This window comes from Acyrthosiphon pisum, chromosome A1 (genome assembly GCF_005508785.2).
Source record: "Acyrthosiphon pisum isolate AL4f chromosome A1, pea_aphid_22Mar2018_4r6ur, whole genome shotgun sequence".
Taxonomy (NCBI): Eukaryota; Metazoa; Arthropoda; class Insecta; order Hemiptera; family Aphididae; genus Acyrthosiphon; species Acyrthosiphon pisum.
The window spans coordinates 5,850,300-5,876,132 of NC_042494.1; the positions used below are offsets into that span (position 1 = coordinate 5,850,300).

The window sequence follows — 25,833 nt, forward strand, 5'->3', positions numbered from 1 at the left end:
TTTGAACTTTAAATACATATAAAAAATAATTGAGCCTATGTATCTATCTTTAATATTTTTGAACTTCCATTAATTAAATTTATTAGGAACCTAGCATTACATTTTCAAGCTTTTTACCAAGTAAAATCGAAAATAATTTTAAAAAAATTTAAAAATTCGAAAAATTTCTTAAGGCTATAACTAGCTCAAAAAAAGTCAAAATATTTCAAACATTATGAAGGTGGGAGTATCCCCAATGTTGGCCAGGAAAAGTTTCAGCTTGGCAGCGAAGTCTTGGAGAAGCTCGCCTCTCGGGTTAGGTTAGATCAGGGGTCGGTAACCTTCTTTGACGGAAGAGCCAAAAGTTACAATATACAAAATTAAAATAATTTATGGTACACAGATCCGTAGGAGGCTTTGCCCCCCACAGTCCACACCACCCTAATGATATAATAATCTGCATTGCAATAATTTTAAATATTTACTTATTAATATTCTTATTTTTTAATTATAATACAAATATAATAAATTAATTAGGTATACTTCAATACTTGTACCTACAGACAAATTAATAACTAATACTATAAAGTTGAAATTGTATAAATGCTCATATAATCGCTACTCTTTAGTTATATTTATTAGGTAACTATAAATCTGGTGGAAACAATTTGTACCTACCTTCCGATTCGGGATGTATAGATATAGTTTTATATTGGTTATTTTACTTATTTTATAATAAACTAACTGAACCCGTGCACTTCGTTGCCCATTAAGTGTACCAACTATATGTGACTCAAACTTTGTTCAAATCATTATTTAATATTCGGTGTATGGTTTCAAAATTAATCTTAACTTTTCCGTTGCCCGGAATAAAAATTCTGATTCGCAGCAGTAGGTACATTATCAGGTAAGGCAATCTACCTGCGGTAGATCGCAGACCCCGTGCTGTATGTACAGTATTATAGTGTATGATTTAACTCTAAAGTAGCAAAGTTATAGCAAGTTTGTCGTATTCTACCTATGGTGGATTGATATAATCAATTAATACAAAACCCTAACCTAACCTAACCGTACTTACTAAAATCAGATGAATAAACGCATACAAAAAAATTCATCCAAATCGGTCTAACCATTTATAGGAGGGGTTCAGTCACAACACACGTACAGTAGAATTATTGCGCTTAGCAACACATTCATTTTTATATTATATGAAATCAGCAAACATGCCCGATTAACCAATAGCATAGCAACCAATATAATATAATGCACTGTTGCGCCACTGTTGTATTTTTGACATACAGATTTAAGATTTCCTACCTTTCCGGTGGATTTTCCTAAAATGTTATTTCGTAAAAACCTTCTCCTGGCAGTTACGAACGTCTTAAAAAAAATTTGAGCCAAATCGGACCAGCCGTTCTCGATTGATGAATTGTTATACATTTTTGTCTCCATTTTTATATGTATAGATTAATTTTGTTTTTGAAACTTAATACGCTTTTATAGCTAACTGTATACGTTGGTAAGTATAATAATTTCTACTAATATTATCAAATACATTCAAATACACTTCACCTAAAGCAAAATGTCGGGAAAATACATACAATCTCCAGACTCCTTGTAAGGGGGGAACCCGCCTAACCATCAGTACGATACGCGTCGATAGTGTTCCAAGTGTTAATCTGTCTTCCCAATACTGTACATAAGGTATTAAAAATATTTAAAAAGAATTATATTATAATATGTTATTATATGGGAACTGAGAGTGCTAATTTGAAGCCTGGGGGTGCTATTGTGCTAAGCACCCCCTAGCACTCCCCTATATGTGCGCCTATGGCCCATTATTTTCCATTAATATTTAATTTAAACAATTATAAAAGAGTAATACAAATCGGTCATTAGTATTTAGTAGGTATATAATTTTTTCCTATTAATTTTAACACAAACATTGTTTTTCTGGTTTTTGCATTAGCGAAATTGTCAATTATTTTTTCTCTATCTACTTCATCAGTTCTACTTCTTTCTATATTGAGAATAGCAATATTACTAGGTAAGTCTATTTTGAAACATTGAGTTTCTTAAATAATTTTTAATGAGTTTCAATTTTGAAAATGACCTCTATCAGCTGAGGCCACAGTTACCGGAATCGTAAGAAATACATCATGCAGTCTGGAAAACTACAAGCCATGTAATTTTGAATAATAAAATGTATTAAGTCTCTGATATTACATTGTTCTGGACCAATTAATGTTGTAATGGATAAAACTTGTCTGGTAAAGTCTGAATTGATTTATTAATGTCAGATTTGTATTATAATACAAAATCATATGAATAAGTACTTTATTATGCTTGATTCCTCCAAAATATTTTTTTATCCTATTAGTATAGGTTCTTAATTCTTATACTAGTTTATTTAAGTATGGGCCCCATATTAGAAATTTTATTGAAACGTGGGGCCCTAGTGCAATGAACCGCCCGAACCGCGGTTTCTACGTTACCTATACTGCACAAGACATAAAAGCTTCAAACTTTGAATCAGTTCCAACTGTTGAAGAATCTAGACCATCTGGTGTTTTACTAGATTCCTTGACAATATCTCACAAAAAAAATTTTATATTTAAAAAGTGGGTAAGTGGATGTCGCTCTGCTGTGCAGTAGGTTACAAATGGGTCACTGTACTGGATGGTGTTAAATTTGAATTCAATGATATAATATCATTGTATAAGAAAAACGATTATAAACTAAAACGGTCAGCCAGCAATGATATTACTAAGTACCTATATTTGATGATATTATTGTGAATAAAGTACCTAATTTAAATTATACTTATCTATTTACTTAGAACTTTGTTTTAAATTTTCAATCCTCAGCTATAAAAGTTGAAGATTTTTATTTTTAACTACAAAATAATTATTAAATTTTAAATTTGATAAATGTTGTCAAAATTCGCACTTTAAATGCTTATAAAAAAAAAATGTATATATATGTATAGGTATATGTATTTTAAATAATTTTCAACTGCTATTGTAACAATTAATGTATCAGGAGCCTTGTATTAAATTTTCACACTTTTTTACCCAACAAATACAATTCTATGGATATTTAAAGAAAAAAAACCGAACAAGTGCGAGTCGGACTCGCGCATACGAAGGGTTCAGTACCATCATCAGCTATAAATATGTCGGCAACACATATACAATATATTTTAGGTTTTTAAGTATTTGTTGTTATAGCGGAAACAGAAATACATAATCTGTGAAAATTTCAACTTTCTAATTTTCATGGTTCATGAGATAAGCCTGGTGATAGCCGGACGGACGGACAGCGGAGCCTTAGTAATAGGGTCCCGTTTTACCGTAGGGAACCCTAAAAAACTAAAAAAAAAAAGGGAAACTGAAAATGTCCGTAAACAGCTCAAAATATTTGGAAAATGTCATGGTGTATAGTAAATGCTAATATAAATAAATTTTATGTACCTAAGGTAATTTGTTTAAGAGTTGCATCAAAAACCAAAATCAATTTCTTCAAAAACAGAAGTTGCGTACAAATTCCCATTTTCCTTAATTTTTCTTTTGTTTTTCACGGCACCTTTGAAAAATACTGGGAAATTTTTACCTTTGACACCCCCAAAATACCAACTAGATTCACTTTCCTATCAGAAAAGATAGGTAGTGTTGAAGAAAATCCAAGCACTTTTACTGTCCTAAGAGGTGATGACAGACACACACAAAAAAAAACACACATCATTGTAAAATCAATATACATGCATCGTTCCACTCAGAATCTAAAATATAATACAAAATATATATTTTTTCAATTGGGAATGTTTTTAAATTTGCTTTTATTAATTTCATATTTAAATCTAGATTTATTTTGTGTAATTTTAATATTATTTAATAACAATAGATAAATATACTAAGCAATAAACATTGTTTATAATTAGGTACTTAATCATATAATATATTTATGAAATTGTATATAATACTGTTGTCAACACTTTTGAAAACCATATGAAATAGAAATAATAATAAAGAATACCTAGGTACCTAAGTTAAAAATCGAAAAATCAACGATAATTTTTCTCCGTGGCTTTTTTTTCCTATGAATGGACCTTTTTTCCGGGATTTTATTTGCGGACTTTTTTCCCGGGCTTTTTTCCGATTACCTCGTAATCATGGTTATTGTTTTATGGTTAAAGGAATTCCGACAAGGATTCGCTGTTATCACTATTCACTACAATAGATTTTCTTTATCATACGTTTTTTGCACTTTCTTTAGTCACTGACCACTGTCACGAAAACATTTTATTTATTTTGATTTTGCTGATACGTAAAAAGCAATAATTTATTATTTTGTTAGAAATGGTTTCAAAACAGTTAAGAAATAGTTGATGAATGATCAAAAATATTGTTAGTTATTAGTCAACTATAGCAGGCTCTTGCGTGTGCTTACTCTCTTCTGTTTCAAGGTTTGTATATTGTATTAATTTTTTTAACAAAAGACAAAAACTAAAATTAAGTCCTTGCAAATGTGAAACGCAATAATTTTGTTTAACTCGGTCAAAAGTATAATTCTTATCATGTTTGTTAATGTATTACAGTCAAAATATCTGTACGGAATTTATTTCATTTTTTCTCGTGAATTTTTTTATGAATAGTTCTACTTAGTCTGGAATAGTCTATTAAATTCAATTCTTCCTGTATTCTGTTTAACGTTTATTTAGAATACTATTACCTATAAGTAACTGTTTGCCTCCTCCCTACCCAAAGGTGCACTGTTATGCTGCAATCGTGTTTAAAAATGAAGTCGGGTAACAATGCAAAACGAATAGTTTATGTGTTAGCCAATAGAGCTTACTCCAGGAAGTCTCGACGTGACAGGGAAATTAGAGGAGAAGAGTTATTAGAACAGGAAGATGAGCTCGTTATGGTAAGTTATATCATTTTTATTATTTTATAAAGAAATTTGTCAAAAGTAGTAAATTTGTAACAACTAGGTAAATAAGTTAGTGTTACCTACCATTTTAAATTTCAATACATCTGTAGAGTGTGTACCTAATAATAATAAGTTTATTCATTATTTTTATTATATAGTACCTATAAATAGAATGTAAATACTAAATATACACATTTTTTTTCTGTAGATAATTATTATCTTTTTTTTTTTTATTATTATTTGTTTTATTATACAATCTGTAAATATATTATTTTTAAAATAAGCACAAGTGTTGTGATAGAAGTAGAATAAAAATAATAAAATAAAATAAAGAGGGACTGATGACTTGAGCTAAGAATCCATCCAATGATGGGACTTCTTGAAGTTGTGGATGGGTTTTATTTAGTCAGGAGGTCCCGACACCATTTTCGTCTTTCAGGATCACCTGGAAATTATATATTTAATATTTTAATATAGGTAATTCCATTATAATTTTAATTAGGTATAATGAATGTTTTAATTACATATTTTCATTATAAAATAGATTTTAGATTCTGAGCGGAGCGATGAAGCTAGTGGTTTTACAATGGTGTTTATTTTTTTTTTTTATATTCTATATACAAAATTTCTACCAGAAGGAATCCTTCGATTTCCACATATAGTATCTTATCTTTTAGCAAATTGGACCAAGATGGTACTTTAGAGAGGTCATTTTTCGATTTTCTCAATAGTTATTTAATGCCACGGGAAAAAGTAATGAAAAATTACGAAAAAACGCTAAAAATGGGATTTTAATTTCTAACGCTTTGTTTATCACCATAGAAACGAATAAACAATTATAATATTTTAATATTAATTCAACTTACATGATAAAATAAATAATAACAAAATATAAAATATCTATACTGACAAACCGTCTCCGCTCAGAATCGTTTTTCTTATACAATGATATTATATCATTGAGTTCAATTCTAATTCAATACCCACTTGTAACCTACTGTACAGCAGAGCGACATCCACTTACCTGCTTTTTTAAATTGCTATTTAATTTTTATGTAAATGGTTAGGTACCTATATGTTATTTGAATATGATTAACAAATTATAATGTTCATATGATAGAAAATTGAAGATTCTGAATTCCGAACAAATCCTAATTGGCAACTACTACCAAGGCATAAAGATAGCCAGTTCAAATTACCTAACAATGTGGGTATTGCGTCTGAGGTAAGTTGGTTTTTATTAAAATACAATATTTAAAAACTAATGTTTTGAAAACACTGTTCAAGTAGTTTTACGCTTGGTAATTACCTAATCCAAGTTCTACAAAAAATAAGATAAGGTATATGCGTGCTCTGACTTCTGGTGGTGACTACACCTACATTTTTGCGCCCTCTTTTTTGTTAATGCTCTCTCCTATAACAAATAAAGTTAACAGATAAAGTTGTTCCCTGTGTGTTGTGGAAGTTTGGTAATTCTACTATAATTACCGAGGGAGTGGTTCTATCCTACGCAAAACAGTTTTTTGCTGTGTTGTACATTTGTAAGACAGAGACAACTCATTAAGGGGATGCTACACTCGCATGTTTGTTACAATAAATATACAATAAAGTTCAAAATATTATCTGTGAAATATCGTTATTTTTTTGATATCACATATGGAAAAAAAAGTTCCGATTGTTTCAAAATTCATTATTTTTTGTGTTTTTCAAAATTCAATAATTTTTTTTGTTATTCTGATATAAAAAAAATAAAAACAATATTTTACAGTTAAAGCTCTCTTTTTTTATGTGGTTGAAATGTCGTTTCTTAGTTAATACTGTAGCCTTCTCTGTTCTTTCCTACGCAAAAAAGTTTTTGCTATGTTTTACATTTACTTTATTATAATGTTTTTATTTATTGAATAGAATATTAGATAGTACTTAATACAATACATTTAATAGTGAAATTCCCTTGTATATTTTACAATTCATATCATAAATTGGTCTTCAGAAATTTCTAAGCTCTTGAAAGTTTTATAGTATATATTATAATTTTGTAAATATGTTCAACTGTTTGAAATAGAATCAACAATTATAGTATTAACAGTATTGTAGGTTGGTATAAAATAAAAAAAAACATTGAACAGCCATTTGGGTAAGAGAAAGATAATGCTACGAAGTACAGACGATACAAGCACTAAAATATTAATTCTCACTCGGGAACTTCTTTTTATGCACTGACAGTTCTATTACAAACACCATGGTGATTAGCGATGGATTTCCTACGTATTTTATTTTAATTTTAGAATATATTTGATCAAGTGGCTGTGGGTGGTCATTGTCACTAACTTGTGTTTTCAGTAAAAATATTTTTTTAAATCATTTTGTATACTTACCTATTATTATAAATATAATTTAATAATATAATTTTTGTTATAATATTTAAATCTTTTAAATCTATATACTTATTTTTGCACAATATTCCTAAATCTAAATTTTTAAAATTATTTTTTTAATTACTTTAGGGAAACTGGAATAACTTTTTGTGTGCCCTTCTCCCACCGATTACTATCAATACCTATCATTAGGAGATATTTTGCAATTTTATGTGATCTTTTATTAATTTATAACATTGCTTACAGGACTGCATCATAACCACAAGACTAAATTATTATACTCAAGACTGCCCAATCCTCTTAAAATCCGGTATGTAGTGTACTATTTGAATTTATTTGTTTATTAATTATTATTGTTGTTTATATTTACTTAGAAATCACTGAGCGATTCAATGTACCTCATTTGAAAAATTTCAGTCTCTGCATGATTACAATCAATTTAAAGCAAACCTCTAATACAAATATGTCAAATTTAACAAGACAAGTAAATACAAAATAATATTTTTTTTGGAAATTTCAGATACTTATTTTTTAAATAACTATTCAAAATATATTTTTTTATGAATTTCTAGTATCTGCATGCTGCTTTTGGTATAAGTGATCGTCTTCAAAGTGCTGGTTATTGGGCTGATTTCATACATCCTTATACTGGACTTCCAGCCATTAATCCAGGACTCAATATTGATTTTTCTGCTCTAGAATTACCATACAAACATACTGTTTATCAAGTCAATACACGCAGAAAGTGCAAAGTGATTGTAGAAAAAACGTCTCCTAATACTATTGGTAAGCAACAAGAGTTTTTTTTTTTAGCACTAAAATAATATTAATAATGATTTACCTTTTGGTGGCAGTTATGTATGTTAACCATTTTTTTAAAATTATTATTATTACTATCAAAACTGTTGCAACAAGGGTCATTGTCTTAAATACAATAGGTTAACACTTGATAAATTAATGTTTTGGTAAAAAAATATGCTGCATAGAGTCGCTTACATTAGACACATATACGCATCCATAGCAGTGAAACGGTTAAACAACTATTAAAATTCAGTTTTTTTTATAAAATATTTTTACAATATTATTATCTTATTTATTAATTTGAATAAGATATTTACTATGAAATTTAATAAATTAAAAATAATAAGTTACAATCTTAATTAAGCTTAAAATAAAAACTAATTGTATTTTATACTGTTATTCTAGGTAACTTATTTACCAACGCCTTGCCTTCAAAAACCGATGTTGTCGAGGATATTTTGGAGGAAGTTAGTGATTTACATCAAAATAGCTATGATTGAATTTTTCTTTCCTAGTTAAAAATATAACATGATGTCATTTGTTTTTAAATATATTATAGATTATATTATATATATATATTAGTTGTGATACTTGTTTAACCTACAAATAAATCTATTTATATAATATAACTTATTATTATATTATTATTTTAAAAATCACAATTGCAGACAAATCTTAATTCCTGTTAATTATTAATTATCCAATTTTGTTTATAAATTAGTGTTTAGTTCTAACAAATGTTTATTAGTTGTAATAAGGGATAGGGGGTTTATATGAATTGTTTTGTATATATATTTTTGCAGCGTCCCTTTACAAATTTGGTTAGTCAACTTATTGTCTCGTATTGATATGACTAATCTATTTTTTATTTTACATATTTTAACTATAATCATGATAAACTCATGCTAAATTTAAACAAAATTGGTGTAATAAGCTAAATGCCACATTACATTACCCTCCTAATTTAAATTGAATAAAATCAGGTATTTAGCCTGAAGAAAAAAATGTAATATTGTATTAAAAATGCTATTGATTTATTTAAAAATAAGACTAACAAAAATTAGTTAGCTTACATAAAAAGTAACTTAATCCAACCTGTTTTAAAATTATATGACAATTTTCTTTTCCTTAATGATGGTTGACAATTTATTGGTAACTTCAATGTATAATTTATTGTATTTTTATTGCATACTTTAGCATATTTATCTTTATCAAAATAAAACGAATATATTATCATTTTATATTACTTTAAAATCCTAACCCTAGTTATAATGATTGTTTTGTCAATTTTGATTTGGTCTTAAGAATATGTTGGTTTTATTCATTACATTTAAATTGTGTGTACTGTGTAAATAATATCAATTGTATAAACTCAACAAATATAAATAATTATAGTTTTAATAATATCTGCATTTAATTTATGTATAGGTATTGGACTATGATATATGATGTGGATGAAGGGAGGAGGCATTAATATAAACTATTATAAAATAAGGATTTTACTATTTTTTATTTCATTACACTACATAATATATTCAATAATTTAAATATTTATTATTTTATACTACAGGATTAACTTAAGAAAAATGTATCATGAAAAACGAAGAAACCCCAATGATGAAAATTACAATTCAAAACACCAAAAAACTTCAAAAAGACCTTTTACTTTTTTGGATTATAAACGTATTTTGGAAAAAGTATTTTTTAATGAAGAATTAGTTGAAGACATAAATGATGTTTGGTTATTTGTAAAAAAGTTTGAATCATTTACTACGAAAAAAACGACCATTGATAATTCTATTGTAGCTAATTTAAGTTCTAATCCTCTTGAGCTTCCAGAAGTGTTTGACAAAATGCATTTAATTAACTTAAAATTATATTATTCTGATGATGAATTAGCTTCAAGGCTACCTACATATGATCAAGAAGAATCTTATGAAAAAAGACCTTTAAATAAAGAAGATATATCTAAGTTTCGTCAATTGGTTCTTATGTACATGGATTTTAAGCAAAAAGAAAAGTTCAACAAATTGAAAAAACTTAGAGAAACACAACAGAATTTACCAGTTTTTCAATTCAAGTGAGCAATTAATACCAATTATGAAATTATCACTTTAACACATTTTTTTTGGTTTAAGAGATGAAATTATTGAAGCAGTGAGACATCACAGAGTTGTAATTATTGCTGGAGATACTGGATGTGGAAAATCTACCCAGATTCCACAATACTTATCAAACGCGGGTTTTAAGAGAATAGGTACATTTATTGAAATATGAATTCTAGTATCTACGATTGTTTCTCATGCAAATAATCTATTATAGCTTGTACCCAACCACGTCGTATTGCGTGCATCTCGCTGTCAAAGCGAGTAGCCTATGAATCTTTATCCATTCATAATAATGATGTGGGATATCAAATTCGGTTTGAAAAAACAGTTAATAAAGACACAAAAATTTTGTTCTTAACTGAAGGATTATTATTAAGACAGGTTACTATGTTATAAATTATAAATTAATATATTGATATTATTTTGCTCATTGAAACAATAATTGTCTGTAATGTATTTATGTAGGTCTGTGGGGAGGATTTATTGTCACAATATGATGTTATTGTTTTGGATGAAATACATGAACGTCATTTACATGGAGACTTTTTGTTAGGTGTTATGAAATGTTTGCTACATCAAAGATCTGATGTTAAACTTGTTCTTATGTCTGCCACTATTAATGTAGACCTGTTTAGCAAATACTTTTCTCCATTAGCAAAACTAATACAGGTAAATTGTATATCATAATGACTTCATGTTTGTTTGTTGACAATGTTTGTTAATATTAGTAAATTAACTATAAAGGTTTGATATGTCAGTTAATAAAACTGTGTTTTTGTAGGTACCAGGTCGTTTATATCCTATTAAGTTAGAATATCATCCAATTATAAGCGAAATGAAAGTACTAGGCAAGAAATCAGAACGTTTTGATCCATCTCCTTTTATAAAAATTATGCAAATGATCGACAAAAAATATCCTAAACATGAAAGAGGAGATGTACTTATGTTTTTAAGTGGTATGGCAGAAATTACAGCAGTAGTAGATGCAGCAAGAATTTATTGTGAAAAAAATGACACTTGGATTATACTTCCTTTGCACAGTTCAATGTCATTGGGAGAACAAGATAAGGTACTAATAACAAAATTATTAAATACAGATAGAACATTTTATACTGATATTGCTTGTTTAATTTAGGTTTTTGATTATGCACCTGAAGGTACAAGAAAATGTATTGTATCCACCAACATAGCAGAAACTTCAATTACTATAGATGGTATTAGATTTGTTATTGATTCTGGAAAGGTAAAAGAAATGAGCTATGATTCAACCAGTAAGGTGCAAAGACTTAAGGAATTCTGGGTGAGCAAGGCAAGTGCTGATCAACGCAAAGGGAGAGCTGGTATTTATTATATTGTTATATTGGAAATTATATTAGTGTCAATTATTATTTTCACATTTCATATTTCACTCAGGCCGTACCGGTCCCGGAGTTTGCTATCGATTATATTCTGAAGATGAATTTGATGCTATGGCAGACTACAGTACACCAGAGCTACAAAAAGTACCCCTAGATGCATTGTTATTGCAAATGGTAGCCATGGGATTGCCTAATGCTCGGCTATTTCCATTTATTGAACCACCACAACCAGAAAATATAGAAAATGCCATAGAATCCTTAAAACAACATGTAAGCTAAAAAAACAATTAATTGTATGTCTACATTAAAATTATATATTTATTTTATCATGTTACGGCTTATACTTTGTTGTACGTTTTTATTAGTCTGATATATTGACTATGGTGGTTAAATTGCCATTTTCAAAGGTATATGATTGTATGTTGTGCTGTTACTGTGTATATCAAAAATTTAAAGTGAATAAAACTTTACAAGTTATTAAAAGCCATGTCACCAAATACAATTTCCATTGAAATATTAACTATTAACTTAGTAACTTATTACTAAATAAAAATTATTATTTTAGGGGGCATTAACAAAAGAAGAAAGGTTGACCCCTATTGGAAACATGTTATCGCGACTTCCAGTAGACATACCGCTTGGAAAAATGTTAATAATGGGATCTCTGTTTGATCAATTGGAACCTGTATTGTCATTAGCATGTGTTCTATCAGTTCAAACACCATTCACTAATAAAGCATACAAAGATCCTGAATGCGAAGTATAATCAGTTAAATAATAAAATTAAATATTAATACAAATTATAATGGATTTGTTTGTTTAGAGAGCTAGAATGGATTTAGAATCTGATCATGGTGATCCAATAATTCTACTTAATGCTTTTAAGCAATGGTTAGAGTTGAAGAGTGATGGTCAAAATACCAATACACGTCAATGGTGTAAGAGGCGAGGTTTTGAAGAACAACGTTTTTATGAGATGACAAAATTGCGGCGACAATTTAAAGATTTGTTGGATGTAAATATTTTACTGTACATAATTTGTTTGACAATAAAGTCATATTTAAATTTTTTTTTTTCTAGGAATGTGGCTTAGTAAAAAATGAAGAAAAAAATATGGATGACATGACTAGTGCAGAAAGAGCTCTTAGACATGGTGAGTTAAAACTGTTACGTGGTATGAAAAAAACACACAAAGAGGAAGATTCAAGAAAAAGAAAAGTATTAAAAAAGGATATGTGGGAAATTGAGGACAATTTAGATGCTGAAGATGATTCAGTTGATATAAGAGATATAGATTTTAGAATGCGGCATAATCAGCGACAAGTTAAAGTAAAAATTTACATTTTACATTATAAAACCAAAACATTGAATAACAATATATATTTTTTTTAGCAACTATTAAAAGGATCTACTGCAATTAGCTATAAAGACTTAATGATGTTAAAAATAATTTTAAGTAGTGGACTGTACCCTCATATAGCAATTACTGATGAGTTCAATTCTTGCAAGGTTTAAAAAAAATTAATATTAATTTTCAAAAATACTGTTTTATACTAAATAATTGTATCCAAATATTTAGAATAATACTTTTGTTTTTTTAAGGCCAAACTTATTCATTATTTTATTGTTTATTTATAGACTACTAAAGAACATTTATTTCATACTGAAGGTAAACCATTTGTATCTCTCCATCCTATGAGTTATTTTGGTAATCATTCAGATGTGCTTCAACTCACTGAGTCTGAAATAATCTATGTTCCTGAGTTCAAAGGGAAAAATACTGTAAGCTCTAAGCATCAAATATTAATATATATGTAAGTATAATAATTTATTGATTTGCGTTTTACAATATTTAACCAGACTATCCAGAACTTGATATTTAAACTAATACATTTTATCTTGCAAATTTGATGATGTTTTTAATAAAGTTGGTTATTTAATAGAATAAAAGTTTTATTTTTTGATTTTATTAATTAAATGATAATTTTTATAGTGATTAAAATAAGTAATAACTAATAACTAGGGCCCGGATTTCAATGCTAAGTGTATATTTTTTGGGTTGATCTTAGACAATGCTTTCCAAGTATGTTATTCGTTTCATGAAACAAGTGCTTCAAAACTAAATTTTATTTTGCATTTTTTTTTTGCATATTTTGACTTTTATTTTTAGAGCATTTTTGAGGTAAAATGCATTTTTTAAGGGCATTTATTGCTATTTTTAGAGCATATTTGTATGATATTAAGGGCATTTAAATCTGGGCCCTGCTAATAACCAACAACTAATTTAAATACAATATACATCATTTTGATTATTTGAAATAATATTTTAATCAATATATTATATTTTTAAATAATTTTATCTCAGTATGCCAATTTGTGTATGTGATGTATTATTTAAACATTCAATTATGAGATTTTTTTATTATTTTAGGTATATTGACATATACTGAATATCACATTTTGATCAGTATAGCGTATACCAGTTTTTCCTAATCTTTTTGTTTTGTCAACCCACAAATTTACTTTTTATTTGGTAAACAACCTCCCCACTAAAAAAAAAAACCAAGAATGCCATAATACTAATGCTTCTAATATTAATAATAATTGTTATTATAGACGATTTTATCATTTAATTTTGTATATTGTAATACTGAATAATGAATAGGTACCTAATTTTGTTAAATATAAATATAATTTTTAAATTAAAATATTTAGGTAGTTTATACCTACATTAAAATAAAAAAAAAAATGTATATAATGAAAATGATAATAATTAATAACATATTCCACAATAGTAATTAAATAATACAAGTTAATAAAAATAAAATTATATCCATATACTTTCAGGGCCAGTTTTAAGGTGGAGAAGGGGCACTCGGGAGGTGGAAAAAATATCTCAGATAAAATTAACAAAAAAATCTTTTTTATTATTCAGAGAACATTAATCTGAAAAATTTTCTGTTGAACAAATAACAATGATATTGATATTTCAGTTTAAAATGTTAATATTATCCATATAATCTTATATGAGTATGACCCAAGGGGGCCCATTGGTGGGAGGAGTGCAAGGAGAGACATGTCCCCCTAGACAACAAAGTACGCAAAAAAAAAAAATGATGTATAATTTGAATTTATATACTCATTTCATATTTGATACCACACTTGATATGGACCTTTGTTTAATACTTAATATCACCTTCAAGAAAACCGTAAGCCCCCCCACTCCCATTGACAGTATTATTATTACTTTTTTCAAAAATATTTATCAAGATTCAACTAGTAAGCAAGGAGTAAGGACATTAACTCATGTACGTCTTACTGGATTAGCTGTAGCAAATAACTAATAATACCTATATACCTAGGTAGATTGAATTCGTTTTTGCGAAAACATTATATTTGCATACCAATTTTACTATAATCATTTTTTGGTAAATTATGAACTACCTACTTGTATGAAAGGTCTTGTATTACATTTCAAGCCTTGTTGACCATAAATACGTATCTTTATACTTCATATTATTATTATACGTATAGAGGTATCAAATAATATTATTTGTTTAGGTATATTCAATTATTTATTTTTTATATAATCAAGGTAAATAATTTCCTTATTAGTTTACAAGCATTGCAACCCATTGGTCGGGAAAAACTTGAGTATACACCGTAGATCGCACATTAGACCGGTCCCATATAATGTATATTATGTATTATAATAAATAGTTTTAATTTGATAATATATTAATTATAGTAGTTTTTTACATTTATATCATGGAAAATGTGGCTCATGGCAATTGTACTCTCTTATTTTGGTCTTAGCCTCCAAATAGGTTGGACATTCATTTAATGTAGATATTCTTCTAATGCAATTGCATTATTTATAAAAATTAATATTATAAAAAATATTATTATTTTATCTTCATGATAATATAAATAAAAATTACCGTTTTACGTAGTTTAGATTTGTATAGAAGATAAAATAATTAAAAGAGAAACTCTAGATATTTAAAAAAAAAATATTGATGGAACAAAATAGCATGTTAATTAATCATAAGTCATAACTATTGCATTACCCTACACTAAAAACTAAAAAGGTAGGTATTAGGTATAATATATTTAATTTCATTAGGCTTTTTAAAATGTAATTTATTTATACTTTAACATTGGCCATTGTTATGAATTTATGATCTTTGTGCTTAATACACGTAGGTATAATATTTGACATAATAATAACTGAAATAAAAGTAGGTACTTTATTATATTATCATAATATAAAAGCACGCAATTTAGTGATAACTGTTGTAGTTCTGGGTGTGGTATTATTTTATTAATTTTATTCGTGGAATTTTAAAAATAAAGCATTATATTCGGTAATTAAATATTACAAACATTATTTTTGAAAACATTTTTTTATCATAAGCAATATGCCAGTGCTTTGGAAAAAAACAACATTGAATAAATTTTGTATTTTGTTATCATTATGTTTCTAATACGTCCGTCACACAGGCTTCTATTATTATAGAAGTCTGTGGTCCATCACAAGCGCGTATTTCCCGTTATCAGAGTCCGAGTAAAATTTTGGGAACTATCTTGCATTACGAGTTTCGCTTCTATATTGTTCTATGCTTGCATGTTTATTACAATATTACCAAAATATTGAATTTTCATCGAATATTTGTTTTAATATTTCATAATTTTCTAAATGTGTCATATAGTATATACGTTTATTCTATGAAACGGAAACAAACTTGTTTATTTTTTGGTTTTAATTTTTACTTGACATAATTAGTTTGTAAGCACTGTGCCCTGCACATTTTATACCCATCGATCATCTGTATGATTAACAAAAGTAAACTCGTTATATTTTATTTAAAAAACAAAAAATGTTTTAGTGTTTTTATTTAGTTGTAAACGTTTTGATTATTCGTTTATTTAATTTATTTAATGAGATAAACGTAAAAATTATTCGTTTGATTTTATGTAAAATCTAAATAATAAATCTGTTTAACAATTTCCAACGTTTTTGTTTCTTTTGATTATTTATTTACTTATTTTAGTTCAAAAAATGTATGGTCTTATAAAAATAAAAATTTTACTCTAATAACTCTGTGAGTAATTAATTAATTAAAACCTTAATCTACAAAAAAACAAATGTCTGCTTTTTTTTTTTGGCTCATAAGTTTTCTCGATTTGTCATATTTTAACCATGTGTCCATTGTGTTCTTGCCACATTACATACTATTTACGTACACAATATATAAGAACGTTTTATTAAAATATCCTGTGTTCGAGCCCTTATCCAAAAAGTTAAAAGTACTATTTAAAAAAATTACTTGCATAAATATATAATTTAACTTTCCAAAACTCATATCTTATGTAATTATAATGTTATAATACACAACAATACACATTAAATACCTACCTATTTTAAATGTTGTTATCAAATACTTAGGTTATGATGAATTATACACATATATAGCCATATAGGGGTACCTATATACCGAGTGATTCTTTTATCATTGAACACTCACCATTTCAAAAAGTGTAAATTTTTTAGAAAATATTTTTTTACATAGTTTCAAGTCGCTTTTAAAACAACGTTTTTCTTAAAAAATTATATTTTTAAATATTTTTTATCCTTATAATTTTTTAAGTTTTTTACTTTTTTGAATGACAACATTGGGTTTTAATTTTATATTCCAAAGCAGAATATTTTTCTTAGTATTTTGATACATGAAAATCGGATTTTAGGCGGAGTGGAGTGGTACGGGGTTACCCCGCGAAATGTTTGTCCACTTCTCCGCTCATCTAAACTTTGAATATTTATAACTCATAAACTACAAAAGTAAAAATGAGACATTTTCAACCGGATATTTTATTAGAATTTTCTATATACCATATAATTTTCAAAATATTTTGATTTTTTTTAAGCTATTTACATTTTATAAACATAAGACAATTTTATTTTTAGATATACATTTTTTTTTGAAAATTTAATACAAGGTTAATCATTAATTGTTGTTAGTGGAAATAAAAAAAAAGGTGGACAAGTGGGTACAATAACTAGTTATCGATAGTCTTTAGTTATAATGGATGTGTTCTATGTGTTTAGTTAAAAGTATTCTAAAATTTAAACCTTATCAGTGGATCTAAAAAACATATTAAAGTTATCGATGGAGATGACGTATTAATCGTAAAAATTACAGATACCTACTTATTATTCGCAAACTTGGTTTTCCGAAGAAAACTTATGATCCCAAAAACAAATGTATGATGCATATTGTATATTATTATCTTTAAATATTGATATAAACGAACAGTGAGCATTAAAAAATGTGTTTATGTATTTGAACTAATTTAATTACTAAAACTAAAAGTGGTTTATTCGGTTTAATTACTAAGTTTGCTTTTGACATGTTTAAATACTGTTGATTAATAATTTATAGAAATGTATTATATGCAAAAAGAATGTTTTGTATACGTTTTATTAATTTTTTTTTTTTATTAATTAACCCGCGGCCACTTAGGTCGTGGTTATTTTATTGTGGGAGGGGAGGGGGTTACTGTAAGTTTAAACACATGTAATTTAGTTTGGCAGATATTTTAGTGGGCACCTGTAGGTATCTGCCATGCCCGGGTGGTGGATGGCGACACTTCTCTCCGAACACCGTGACTTGCCCGAAGAAAAATGCCACCCGCGGCTGGCATCGAACCGGCGCCGGTATGCGTCGCAACCGACGCCTTAATCCGCTCGGTCACTCCGTCCCCCATTTTATTAAATTGTTACTTGTTATAAAGTGTTTATAAAGTGTTATTAACAAAAATCGTGAATATTAAATGTCATACATCATAGTTTAGCCATATGGCGAGAAACATCTATAACCCATGTCAGTGACCCACTTGATATCTACAGTACAGAGAGACTTTTTGTCTACAGAAACTGTGTCTACATGTGTTTTTTTCTGCTTATAATTATTGTTTCTATGGTAGAAAAAATGCTTCGATTTTTAATTTCAATATCTTCTCTGGTAGAAAGTGACCCAGCAGTAATTTTCTAAAAGTAAAACACATAATAACTGTAGATGCATGCAATTTAGTTTATATTAACATTTTCTATATACCATAAAATATTTTGATTCTTTTTGAGCTTAGGCATAAGAAAATTTCGATTTTTATTAGGTAGTTTGTTTTAAATTATTATCGATAAAAAAATGTTCTATTGGTCAAAACTATCGCGTACCTATTCATATCGTTTTACGGTAGGTATTGACTTTACACTTAATAACAGGTATTATAATATTGTATGAAATAATTATATTAGATTTGTTTTTGGAAAATTATTTCTGTTTCGAATCGTTTTTATTGTATTCATACAATTGAGTTCAAATTCAACATATCCGTATTAGTCAACAGTGACCTCATAATTAATGACGAGGTACATTCCACACAATATATAGGTACATATACTATACAGCATGGATACTTCCCCGATTTCTTCAAACTGATCTACTAAACATTATTTGTTAAAAGTAAAAAGTTATATTTTAAGTATATATCTATAGTTTATAATATTAATGCATAATTAATAATATAAATTATTATTCATAATTTGTGAAAATTAATTTATATTTCTAAATAAAAATGTAAAACCTATTTTGATTAGGGTAGAGGTATTATGACCACATTTACATAAGTAAACATTGTAAAGTTATAAATTAATCAGATAATGGTATATTTTGTTTAATGTCTTAAATATATATATAATTCAAAAACTTGCGATGATTTTCAGGTCACTTTTAGAAACTACCAAAGCTTATATTATGAACTCATTACGGATGCCAGGAGCACAGACTCTTCTTTTGTTTAGTAGAAACATTTGCACCAATCGGAATTTTTCTCAGTTAGTGTTAATTAACTATTTTCTAGTTAATCCATTAATTGTACCTATTTATTTTCTAATAATTGTTTAACTGTAATTTATAGAATCATTTGCGACTCTTGGTTGCAATTGGAGTTTCCCCTACCGGAAGCTGCTGAAAATTTAATACTCAAAGCTACAAAACTCCGTAATACTTGGGATAATCTTTTGAAACTTAAGCTCGAAGGTATTTGATGACGATCTTTACATTTTTATAATACAAACTGCAGCTATCCAAGTCCGAACCGGGTTAATATTTGAACATGTATTTTTAGAAAGGAGTAATAGAAGAGCAGAACGTCAGCTGTCCATAGACATGGTACAGTTTATGAACGCTGAAATTGGTTACACAATGAAGAGGCTTTTAGCCGCTGACCAAAAAGTCATGTATGTTGGACCGTCTGGCGAAGAAATAACATTCACGGGTCCTAATCCTTTCTGCGGTGAAGACTGGCAGGTGTATGAAGATGATAAATATGGTGGAATAAGACTAGCGCCGTACTTGACATATGATTGGTGAGTTGATACATTTATTTAGGCCGGCATTATCTTACGGTCAGTGATGAACTTTCAGTTTAACGGGTCAAAGCCTAGTGGTGTACGATCCGTGGATTTGTCCCTTTTGCAATAGCACAATAGAAGTGACGAGTGCTCTTGAAAAACTGCAACATCGGCAAGTGTGTGACTCTCAAACTACTTCCGGCACCGCTGAAAGTATGTATATATATATTATAATTGAAGTTTTCTTTTCTGAAATACAATTTACTCGCAAGTACCCATATATAGAATAATATGCTTCGTACCTAATTATTATAACTTGAATTTTTGAATAGTAAATAATCATGAGTAGTAGTATCGTTAAATTACAAATATTTTAGACTAATGAATAACTATTCATAGTTACATTACCGTTAGATAAAAGTCATATTAGCATAGAGAAAGTGGAATAGCACCTTAATCACAATTTAGTACTCATGTGTGTCAGGTTAAAAAAGGTAATATTTGATTGCATTCAATATGATTATGGCTGGGATTTTAATGCCCTAAAAAATTTCAAAAAATGCCCTTAAAAAAAATGCAAAAATGACTTAAAAAACTCAAAAATGCACTAAAACAATGCATTTAAATTATATTTATTATAGCTTAAAAATTAGAAAAAAAATTTTAAATTATACTACAGTAATTTATTTTTTTTTGTTTATTGTACGTTACTTGTTGAGTTTTTTTTATGCTTCTGTTTTCTTAATCATTCATTCAAAAATAATAATTAAAAAAAAAAATTTAATATTTTAACTTGTGTTTGCTAGTTGTTATTAATACTAACCTGAACAAAATCGCTATTGCACTGTATAATGATATGCCTAGCTATGATAAAATTGTTATCGACGATAACTTGTACCTATGTATGTATGTATGGTGTAATAAAAATTATAATTCATAATAGGTATAACATAACGGTGATAATTTTCGTGGAAAATTCTAGCTATGATGAAATATATGAATACATGATATATATGATTTATTATTCGTACCGTCAGCAGTTTGCCGAAAGTTTCTTGTGAATCGCAACAATTTTCGTTCATTTTATGAAGAAATTGTGAAAAATGCTCTAAAAACCAAGAAAATGCACTAATAACATCGAAAAATGTTCTAAAAAATGCATTTAAGGTTAATTTAGTCAAAAAATGCAAAATTAAAAATACTTTAAAATAATCAGTATCACCCAAAACAAATTTTGTACTTACGGATCAACGTTTCAAAACATCAGAAAAAAACATGCCTTTGCATCAAAATCCCAGCCCTAAATATGATCATTCAATAAAACGTGTAAATAATAATTTTAGCTGAAAATTGAATGTATGTCGATGGATTTAGTGTAACATGACGAAACTAATTTAGAAATAAACGTAAAATGTGGGGAAAGCCCGTGATTATCGTCCACCAACATGTATCCATACATTATATTGTATTATGTTGATAATATTATTTCCAACGATATTGATGTGTCATATGATAACGAAATGTATATATTTTATCTTGTTTGGACTTGAGAATGTACCACACTTTCTTCCTCTAAGTGTGATCTTTATGCGAATTATACACATTATGTAATTTATAAACCATTAAAAGTGAAATTGGCTGTGGCTTAATTGTATATGAAAACTATGTAGGTGTTTTGTAAAGAAAAAAATTTGAATGAAGTGAAGTTTCGTGTAGGTTACCACTGGTAGTTTTCGGGAGTGTAATTCGAACATTAGGTACTTGTTTTGATCTCGAAGTAATTTTACCTTATCTTATATATCATTATGGTACATACGTTTTGTATTGTATTATTAGCAAACAAAAACAATAATCGGAGAAATATTATTTTATTTGTGATTAAGATATTATAGTAGGTATATTACATATTTTGATTTTTGAATTATGAAAACGTTTTTTAAAATAGTGTCTGCGTTGGTATATTGACTTTTCACTCTAAAAAAATTAATAAAATACGAAAAGAATGACTTTATGACCTTTGTATGAATTATTATTTAATTTAATGACGTATAATATAATAATATTAATCACGCTAAACACTTTAAACTAACAGCCTAGTTATGAGGGTAAAATCGCAAGTAAATAAAAATGAATACAACTTTTCTTAAAAGTTACTTTTTAAAGATTACCTTTCAAATTTGTACTTGTCACTATTCAGAACTCGTATAAATTAATTTAGACTAAACAATTTAATAAAAAAATAAAAATACCTATTGTTTTCCCAAATATTATAGTCATATTATGTTTGAGCTATAGATCCAAACATTAAAATATTTTTTAGCGGCCTACCAAGATTCATTAACTCATTAAGTATTAATTTCTTGACACTCAAGGACAAATGAATTGGAATTCGGTATTATATGTAAATTAATTTTGAACAGTAATTGTTTTGATACCTTCCTACCTATTTAATTATTGATACCTTTTACATTGGATGATGATAATATAATACATATTATATTAAACTTAAATAATATTATTTAAATTTCTGATTATAAAATTAAAATTTTTTTTTCTTATCATTATTTAGAATAGTTACATTTTATATTTTAGTACATTATATATATTTAGCTTGTACATAGCCATAAATGGTGACAATTTTAATCTAACCTCTTATGTAGCACTCTTAATAAATTTTACTGTAAGACAAAATGTAGTATTCAGAACTTTAAATAGCTAAATGTCTTAACGAATACCTATGTTAATACCTTTTAAAAACAAGTAAGTATAGGTGCCTATGTCATATATGGCTACATAGTATATATATTTATTTAATACATTTTTTTCATGCTTTCATCGATTTTGATCTATGTGTTTATATAACCAATTATGTCGAAGAAAATAGAGCTTTCGCGTATCTATAAGAACACATTATCCACAATGAATGCATGCATTATTTATAGTAATATATATTTTTTTATATTAGTAGTTATTTTGTCCAGGTTTTAATTAAAAACTGTTCAAATAACAATCGTTTTTAATTTTTATTGAATAATTCATCTCAACGATAATAATTTTTACTTCTGCTTGTCTGTCTCTGATTCTCTCATTATTGTTTCTCTCTCTCTCTTGCTATCGGCTCTTATTAATATCATGGTACCTTTATATTTTAAATACTCTGGTTACAATCTTTAAAAAAATATTTTTTTACACTGAATTTTATTTCATTTATATTTTAATCATATGTTTTAAATGTATGTAAATTATTAAACAAAATGACCCTCGCCATATATTGATGCTGATTTATTATTAATTTATTTGTGGCACAGTTGATGTTCCCGAGCTACTCGCCTCTATCTCGCTCCGTGTCCCAGCTTACCCAATAAGAAATCACTCACTTTTTTACATTCCATCGCCCTTTACCTTGTATGGTAACAATCAACCTATACGCAAAATTCTCTGCCAGTTTAAAAAATTAGTTTATTTTTTACCCACTATCTTAACCTTTTATTTATATCTTACATTTTATAATTGTTAACCATAAAACCTATAATTATATTTGTCAAATGCTTTATAGCGTTAACATAAAATAAATAAAAATATAATATTCATATATAATAAAGCATCTAAAGCATTTTTGTTATGTATTAGTTTTATACTTTAAAAGTAGGTACCTAAATATTGAGTGCTTAGAAAAATTCAATTCAAAATATAATTTTGTGAATAATACATTTTTTATACACTTTTTTCTCTTTTACTCAAATTGAAATTTGTTTAGAGGGATTTCTCAAAAATGTAACTACATTAAAGTGATAGAAGTTAAAAAAATATTTGTCAAATGTCTCTTTTTAGTATCCTTAACGTCTAACGATGATGTATTATAAGTTCCCATAAACTCTACAAACTATAAGAACATCAATATATAATATTAAGTTTGAAAGGCGAATTGGAAAGTCTATAGAAAACGTCATTTTTGAAGGGTTGCCTTGAAAGTGGTACGTGCGGTTTTTTTTTTCTGTGAGCTTAGTAGAAATTATGGGATTCTCTTTGAGAAAGTGTTTCGAGTTTTCAGAGTTTGCGTGTAGAAAATAATTAACTATTGTATTCATTTTTGTAGTATAAACTACAATAAATATAAATCAGACTAAAATACATTTTAAATCATAACACAAAAAACTAATTTATATTGTACAGAAGCGGGTACTTACTTGTTGTTTACTGACATTTTAATAAAAAATTTTAGCGTAAGTTGTATACATTTTTATGACTAATTGAAGTTTATTTTTATATGATATATTTATATAATAAAAATTTATCCTCTAAATATTATTTTTGTTATTCAAAAAATATAAATCTATACTTGAAACATTCCATTATTCCATAAATTACTAGATTCTATATACATAACACATTGAATATTTCAAAATATTTAGACTATATTCGAGCTATTTATAGGCTTTTGAAATTTGAAATTTTTAGTTTTTTCCTCCAAATGTCTCATTGGATTTTTGTACATAAAATATGATTTATTTATTTTATTGTTATTTTAAAAATATTATTTGTAGGGACTTGAGAATTTTTGGCATTACGTACATATTTTTATACTCTTATATTATTTACTTTATACAATACACTTATTTATACTAATATTACTAAGGTATGATAATATAAATATCACGAACTTATTCACACCGCCCAGTAGTACATTAGTATTGACTTAAAAGTTAATAACTGCATATATAATAATGTTGAATAAGATCATTATTAAGTTAAAAACGGAGGTGAGCATTCTTAGTGAATAACTCAGTATATAATGTTTATTTTAAATCAAGGTTAAGTCTTATAGTGTAGAGTCTCTTGGGGTCAAACCTATAACAATAATTATAATATGATGTATTATACTGGTCCGATTTCGTAAAAGTTTTTTGTTAATTTTATTATTACTATTCTAGGTGAAGAATGTGAAGACGTTATGGCGAAATTAAAACCGAACGCCAAACGTTACGACTGTCCTGACTGTCCGGGTGTATTGTATTTGACTCCTACTGAAATGCTGAAACATAAAAAATCACACTTGTAATTTGTATTATTATTATTACTGTAAATTTGATATGATTACGTCAATAAAAATAATTGTTCTCCTAATAAAATTGTCCATTAACCATACACTTTTATTCCTAATACGATAGCTAGTGCAACATCTTCATCATGTACGTGTAATGCACCGGGATAGACGATAATATAGTGTACTGTGTAGTACGGGGAACTTTACCACATAGTTGGTAGAATACACATTGCTGATACCTAAAAAAAGGTAGGTATATTATAAGATCTGATGAGAGCATTATGCGATCTGATTACCTCTAAAATTGATTGTCGTGTGTGGTCAGTGATACCTAACCTAATATAATAACCTAATCGTTTATACCTACCAACAATAATCATATTTTATGAAGCAGCAGGTTTTGGATATTTTAGTAGCCGTGACAGAGTTTTCGCTTTGCAGACTGTACATAAAATGCGAAACTGCAGAGGAGCAAAGGCGATCGTTATGGTTAGATCGCACTCGCCCTTCTTGGTAGTTGGGCCCTTGATTTTTTTACTATATTTTCCAGTTTTTCTTACAACAAAAGTGGCAAATATATGCAATAAAAATAGATATTATACTGTTAAAATAAGTTATAGTTGAAGTGCATGTGATGTAGAGGTGGTAGTGCAATGTAAGAGTAAGTAAGATGATACTCTTCAGCCTTTGGAAGATGCACTTAGGTATATTATAGTGTATTCACTGCCACACGGGGATTTAAGTTATTACAGGACCAATAATTAAATGTGCTTACTAGTTACTAGAGCCTACATGACCTTTTTTCATCCTTTGACCATTA

At 27.5% G+C, this 25,833-nt stretch overlaps 2 protein-coding genes across 2 annotated transcripts; both read left to right on the top strand.

The window, feature by feature from the left end:
- Nucleotides 1-4,231: 4,231 nt before the first annotated feature.
- On the top strand, nucleotides 4,232-25,089 carry LOC100166407 (probable ATP-dependent RNA helicase DHX34). The gene is made up of 18 exons (XM_008180947.3): nucleotides 4,232-4,444; nucleotides 9,658-10,167; nucleotides 10,226-10,344; nucleotides 10,410-10,576; nucleotides 10,661-10,864; nucleotides 10,977-11,264; nucleotides 11,331-11,535; nucleotides 11,609-11,823; nucleotides 12,119-12,313; nucleotides 12,377-12,568; nucleotides 12,634-12,882; nucleotides 12,946-13,062; nucleotides 13,192-13,367; nucleotides 19,340-19,450; nucleotides 19,534-19,655; nucleotides 19,744-19,984; nucleotides 20,043-20,182; nucleotides 24,901-25,089. Exons 2-18 carry the CDS (start codon nucleotides 9,674-9,676, stop codon nucleotides 25,026-25,028), a joined length of 3,363 nt encoding a protein of 1,120 aa, XP_008179169.1. The 5' UTR covers nucleotides 4,232-4,444; nucleotides 9,658-9,673; the 3' UTR covers nucleotides 25,029-25,089.
- Nucleotides 4,482-9,491, top strand: LOC100164390 (methylmalonic aciduria and homocystinuria type D protein, mitochondrial). Its single transcript, XM_016801270.2, has 6 exons — nucleotides 4,482-4,905; nucleotides 6,032-6,136; nucleotides 7,533-7,596; nucleotides 7,661-7,770; nucleotides 7,859-8,072; nucleotides 8,493-9,491. Exons 1-6 carry the CDS (start codon nucleotides 4,756-4,758, stop codon nucleotides 8,585-8,587), a joined length of 738 nt encoding a protein of 245 aa, XP_016656759.2. The 5' UTR covers nucleotides 4,482-4,755; the 3' UTR covers nucleotides 8,588-9,491.
- Nucleotides 25,090-25,833: the final 744 nt, after the last annotated feature.

Bases quoted from the DNA above. Each gene is read 5' to 3' on its own strand.
- LOC100164390 (XM_016801270.2), top strand. From the start codon at position 4,756: ATGCTGCAATCGTGTTTAAAAATGAAGTCGGGTAACAATGCAAAACGA. The intron at 4,906-6,031 runs GTAAGTTATATC...TTCATATGATAG, and splicing joins AGGAAGATGAGCTCGTTATG to AAAATTGAAGATTCTGAATT. The intron at 7,597-7,660 runs GTATGTAGTGTA...ATATTTACTTAG, and splicing joins CCCAATCCTCTTAAAATCCG to AAATCACTGAGCGATTCAAT.
- LOC100166407 (XM_008180947.3), top strand. From the start codon at position 9,674: ATGTATCATGAAAAACGAAGAAACCCCAATGATGAAAATTACAATTCA. The intron at 13,368-19,339 runs GTAAGTATAATA...GATGATTTTCAG, and splicing joins CATCAAATATTAATATATAT to GTCACTTTTAGAAACTACCA. The intron at 20,183-24,900 runs GTATGTATATAT...TTACTATTCTAG, and splicing joins TACTTCCGGCACCGCTGAAA to GTGAAGAATGTGAAGACGTT.